This window comes from Phalacrocorax carbo (genome assembly GCF_963921805.1).
Source record: "Phalacrocorax carbo chromosome W unlocalized genomic scaffold, bPhaCar2.1 SUPER_W_unloc_1, whole genome shotgun sequence".
NCBI lineage: Eukaryota > Metazoa > Chordata > Aves > Suliformes > Phalacrocoracidae > Phalacrocorax > Phalacrocorax carbo.
Window position 1 is genome coordinate 505,257 of NW_026990243.1, and position 6,000 is coordinate 511,256.

The 6,000-nt window shown below is 40.6% G+C and overlaps 1 protein-coding gene across 4 annotated transcripts in view; it reads right to left on the bottom strand.

Annotated features, from left to right (window-relative positions):
* Window positions 1-5,793, bottom strand: part of LOC135310805 (polyadenylate-binding protein-interacting protein 1-like) — a 30,082-nt gene extending 24,289 nt beyond the window's left edge. For 2 of the 4 annotated variants that reach the window (XM_064439790.1, XM_064439791.1), the window contains exons 1-2: window positions 5,435-5,793; window positions 4,013-4,194 (exon numbers count right to left, since the gene is read on the bottom strand). In XM_064439790.1, coding sequence (XP_064295860.1) covers window positions 4,013-4,194; window positions 5,435-5,654 — 402 coding nt within the window. In that variant the 5' untranslated portion in view covers window positions 5,655-5,793. The remainder of the gene's footprint in view (window positions 1-4,012; window positions 4,195-5,434) is intronic. The other 2 variants (XM_064439792.1, XM_064439793.1) reach the window with 1 other exon arrangement.
* Between the last annotated feature and the right edge of the window lie 207 nt (window positions 5,794-6,000).

The window sequence follows — 6,000 nt, forward strand, 5'->3', positions numbered from 1 at the left end:
TTGTGACCTATGAAGAATGTGGGGGGGAAAAAGGTGCAGATTTTTCAAAATTCTTCAAAGACCCATGTTATAAGGGTATACATCTTAAGCTAATGAGGGACACATCAGTATAACAGAAGAAAAACTAGAAATATTTCTTATGATGTTTAATTAAGTAGAATATTTTCCCAGTGAATAATACTGAAGAAAGAGTTACTTAATGAGGCGCACTAGAAATAGGAAAAAAAAAATGGGTTTAAGGAAATGGTGGCAAATTGTTACTACTCATAAGGATAAAGCCTTCAACAACCTGATCCAAGTTGATTTTGCGTTGAGTTGAAGACTGAACCAGAGGAGCTTCAGAGGTCCTTTCCAACCTAAATTATTCTAGGATTCTAACAGTTTGGAGCTTATGAAGCCAAAGAATAAAAGATAACAGGCCTCTGTAACTTGCTAAATATTCTATTTCTCTAAAGGAAATCAACTTTTACTAGGCAATTTCAAATAGCCCAGTATGTTCTGTAGAATAAAGTTAAAACTGTTTTGTTCCACAGAACTATGACATTATTGTGCAACAACTGCAGCTTAGTCACATACAGCTGAACTAGCATCTTCAAACTAGCATTTTCAAACAACCTGTTTGAAAACTCTCCAGCCAGGTTGCAGGGGATGCAATTGCTGTATCTAGTAAAAGAAGCTGCTCTTTCTGACAGCCATCAGGCTGTTATGAGATCCTCATTTAGCAGAGAGGAAGATATCTTCCTCTCAGCCTCACCTGATAAAAACTCAATCTTGGAGGAAAATGTCCTTGTTTTAGAAGGGGCTCTAAACCCATTTGGTATATTGGTGTCCCATATTCATACTCCTCCCATTTTGTAATCAAAAGGCTAAACAAAGAGGCTAAACTCAGCACCACATTCATCTACCTATACTAAATATGCAACTCCAAAGGCAGTCTAGGTTTTAGTAATTATGTCAGGGAACAGAACAGATGGGAGAGAGAAATTAATAAGTCAAACATTATTATATGTTGTATATTGCTAAATTATTAACACTCAATACTTTAAAAACTAATTAGACTTAGTCCAGTAACTTCTAGATATAAACCACTCATGTTTCTCACTGGCAAATTTTAAGATTTAACAGAGAAGACAGCATCACATACTCTATCAACTAAGGGAAAGTAAAGCAAATTCTTCTTGGTTATTTTTAAACAGCAGTTGGCTAACAGGAGGCTATAAGTTTACACATTAATTACAAATTTATGACTCAAAGCCATTAAAGTCAACTAGAAATTTTTGATTAATTTCAGTGATTTCTCAGTCAGGCCAACACTGTCTAATTCTTCTCCTTTATGTTTGATAGCTATAAGACTGGAACCTGGAATATACACAACAAAAACACAAGAGTCAGTAATTTAAAGGTAATAGATTTGCTTCTCTTTAAATTAATTAACTGACTCTTAGTAAAGACACAACAATGAAAAGGCTAAGTATGTACTAAAATCCCTCTAATTTACATAAAGATAAAAACCAGGAAGTCTACAGAAAAGATCCATGAGCCAAATCTGCTCTCAGGCTCTGTTTCAGTACATGTGCTAATTACCACTTTCCTATACCTTGAGAAGGATTCACATTTCCAGTTAGGAACTTAGTCACCAATAATTTATCATTGATTTGATTTCTTCAGACTTCTTTAGGAACAAGCTTCCCACACCCTTCAGATTATACATACTCAACAAGTTTACAATAAAGTTATTGCAAAATTAAGTACAAAGACTGTTGCACGTACAAAACCACCTATTCATGTTGTATGAGGTTAAATGGTACCCTCATGCTTGGCTAAAAGTATAAAACCCACCACTGAGGCTGCTTAGCCTCCTTTTTGAAATCAGCTGAAGTTAAGGGGTGGTGGTGGAATTCCAACTAAGATAATACAAATCTCACTCCTAAAACTGAAGTGAGAACATTACACCCTTCTGATTGGGTGACAGCCATATTATTCTCATATACCCATGCCAGATAACAAGTCCAACATTTCCTACTGGCAATCCAACCCCAATTCTACTGCAGACATCCACAACTTCATATGGGATGGACAGCTGTATGCAAACAAAGAATCCCATGGAGGTCTTTCCTCCCCAAAGTCCCAGTAAAGTTTTTCTGAAAATTCTAGTATGCCTTGGATGCTGTACCCCTTAAAGGATCTTCATGGATAACTGATAGTTTTGAGTATCAGAACTAACTGGAGTAACTAATCTAATGATCAAGTATTATATGGACACACATAGTAATTACAGCAACAATCAAACAAAGAATCAACACATTACTTCTAAAACAATAAATGCTTAATAAATAGCAAAAACAATGCAAGTTTTCAGATCTAAAAATTCCAGGGGACATTATAAATGAAAGCTAAGTATTCTAAAGTCAGAAATACAGAAGTTTCTCAAACCTTTGTTTTGATTCAAATGTTTTAAAACTCAGTGAAAGTCTCTATAATAGTAAAATGTGCTAAATTCCTTATTTTTATTGGAGGTGGACCCAGTTTATGAAATTAAGACATTAAAGTTAAAAAAAACACCAAACCGAAACAAAAACCACAAAAACAACCAAACTTTGTAATAGTGAAGGACTAACAAGTCAAAAATCACTATTCTATGACTAGTATACTCTAATTAGATTAGGGTCCCTGCAGCATACTTCCAAATAAGTGTTCCAGGTTTTGCTAGCATTTTAAGAATTATTTTCATTAATAGATGAGTCACACATATTCATAGCATATTCCTACAACACAGCAACCAGGAACTCCCACATGCTTGTGTGCTTTTGCAAAACAGCTAAAAAGCAACATTGCTGGCCTCAAAACTTTGTAATTATATGTATGCACATGCATGCCATTCCAAATGGCATTTTTTCTTTATTTATAGAAAACACATAACGTACTGGGGCAAATTAGTATTTTTTCCCCTAGATTATCCATTCACTGAAGCATGTTGGTATTGGCATTTGTCAACAGTTGTATATTGGCTATAGGCTTGTATTATTCAGGACAGGGATTTTATTCAGTAAGCTGACAAAGCTGGTAACATCCAGATAACATCAATTTTACTGCTGAGGAAAAAACTTCAGAACACCAAGCCACCATGTTTAGCATTCAAATCAAGTACTTTTCTGTAAATTATTCCAAATCTATGTTTCAGTATAGTCGTTTATCATCACTTGATTGTATTTGTAACAGTAATAGTTCCCACCTATTTATATATAGTACCAGAGTTTGTCTGCTTGCATAACAAGAGGATATTCCAAGAATTCACATAGATCTTCCCTGGAATAGAATTACTGTAGCAATAAAACGGAAGACAAGGGGAGTAGAAAAGAATACCAACTTTTAAGGAATAAGGAATCTGCAATATTGATCCAAGGTTACCCTTAGTCTGTCTGCAAATATATTTCATATTAGGTATGTGGGTAGGTTAACTACTAGGAATCAGCCCAACCCTACATTTTTGCACTTTGGTGATACAATATCACTGAAGAAATTAAGAGACACATGACTATACATAAAGTTAGGCAGTCATGGCCAATCATACCCATGGCACAATAAATTTAGGAAAGGTAAAGCCTATGCTTCAAAAAGCTGAAGTTCAAGCTTTCTCCCACACTTGCTTCAAAAACTTGTGAAATCTGAATAAAAGTGCAGCTAAGCTTTTACTTAAAATGCAGTGCAGATGTAACTACAACAGAGGCAGTCACCAAAAAGACAACTTACTGTTATGTTGGGTGTAATCAACAAGGAACATTATCTGCAGCAAGCTTTAGCAAAATACCCCACACTAAAGGCTCTCACACACAGCATAATATTCACTCATTATCACTTAACGTTCTGACTGTATCTCTGGAGGTTATCACCAGATTTTTGGAATCTCTTCGGCAAATGCAGCATTTGAGTTACCTGATACACAAGATCTCAAGAAAACATTAATTTGAGTAAGTAAATTGTCATATACTAAGAAGAGAAGATAAACACTCACTGCAAAGTTCTGATTGAAGTTCTGGTTGTATCCTGAAGGATAAAACTCAGGTGCTTTAACAGACAACTTTGACATTACCACAGGAGCCACAGCCACCTGAGGTACAGCCATTTCTGGTTCAGAATCAGGAACTGAAACTTTATCTTGTGATCCAGATGGAATTCTTGCCTGTTGCAGGTGTTCTGAAAAGTTTTTTTTTAACAGTTTTTCTTAGAAATCACTGAATTACTGTGTATTCACACAGAGGACACACGGAATACATTACTTTTTGGACTTTAAATATACTTTTACTTATACTATAAATATACTTCCAAGTATACTTCAAATATATTGTTTGTATTGTTTTTCTTAAATATGGATAAAAAGCTTTCACTTTAGCAAACTCTAGATGCCTTTCCACATAGCAAAAAGTGAGCACAATGTTCATGTGAAGTTAGGCAAAAAAAAGGGGGCGGGGGGGGGGAAGAGCCCTCCTCCCCCATGAAAACATGTTTTCTAAAAGAGCTAAACTGAGAAACTAGTAAATCTTATGATATGCTTATTATTTTTGTAGGGTTTTCATAGATTTCAGATGCAAAGGCAAGACTTTGAAGGTCAATAAATGGAAGACATCACTAATTTTTAATATAATCCTGAAAGACACTTAACTATCATTTTCCTTGTACACCATTTGCAAAAAAATTCAATGAAATGGTGTTTTTAAACCACATTTTCCAAATCTATCTTTATAGATTTGCTCTTAAGTTTATTGAAAACAGAATCTGATATCTACCTAAAAAGGCTAACCAACAATGCTTTATGTTACTGTTGGGTTGAGTTTGTTTTTTAGCAAACCTTTAGACCAGCGTTAGAGAGCTCTTCATTAAGGAGAAGAAAGACTGAGACCATCTGTGGTCAGACTAACAAATGGATAAAACATACAGACAGATGTGTGAGCACAGAAAGGGAGGGTTGGACAGAGAAGCATTGCAAGCAGGCTGCAGCGCAACATCACACTTTACTTGGGTACAGGTCCATAGCCCAGAAACATGACCGTTCATCTAAGGAAAAGTGCAATTGCCAGGCCCCCTACACGGCTTATCTCCATGCAGTGCCAAGAGGAGCCAGGCAGGCGCCTGGGATACACGGAGCGCTGGCCTTCAAGCCACGGTAGCCTCTAGCGCGCACAGGTGGGGGGAGTGGGAGAAAGGACGCGTCATCGCGACCAGGCGGGGGGGGGAGAAGCCCCAGGGCTCCACTCTCACACTCAGTAGGACAGCGAAGGGCGGGGGGGAAGTTGTCCGAACAGGAAGCTTAACAGGAGCAGAACGGTGCGCGTAAAGGAGGGGAGCGCGGCCGGCTTTAGAGAGCCGCTCCCCGACACCTTCGGCACCGGGGGCCGCCAGAAGGGCAGGGAGGGGGCTGCTACACGGCGGCCAATACTTGCGTTTCCGGTGCCCAGCGGCGCCGTCTTCGGAGGCCGCAACGGCTCCTGCTGCGGGAAGAAGCCGCCCGTTTTGGGCTGCTTCTCGGCCGAGCCTGAGCTGTGGGAATCGCCGACGCCGATGCAGGCCCCGCCGCCGCTCTCCGACGGACCCGCGCTACTGAGGGGAGCAGCGCGACCCCGGCCAGCACCTGGAGCTCGGTCGAAATTATCTGACATGCTCGGAGTGGGGGGGGCTCAGGCGCTTATGGGAAGGAACAAACGACTCAGTTCCGCTTCACCGCAGCCCGAGCCCTTCGCTTTCAGTTTCAGCCCCACACGCTCCGTCACGACGGTCACGCGGCCTCGCACCGCCCATTACCACAGCAATCTCGGCTGCCGCCCGCCGCCGGGAGGGGGAGGAGCGCGGCCCACCAGGCGGCTACGGCTCCGCCGCACTGAGGGTGCCCGGGCTGCGCTGCGCTGCGCTGCGCTGCGCCGCGCCGCGCCGCGCCGCCTGCAGGTGTGGGCCAGGCGGGGTGTCCGCGAGAGCTGCCACTGTCGAGGAGGCTAGCTCGGCTGCCAC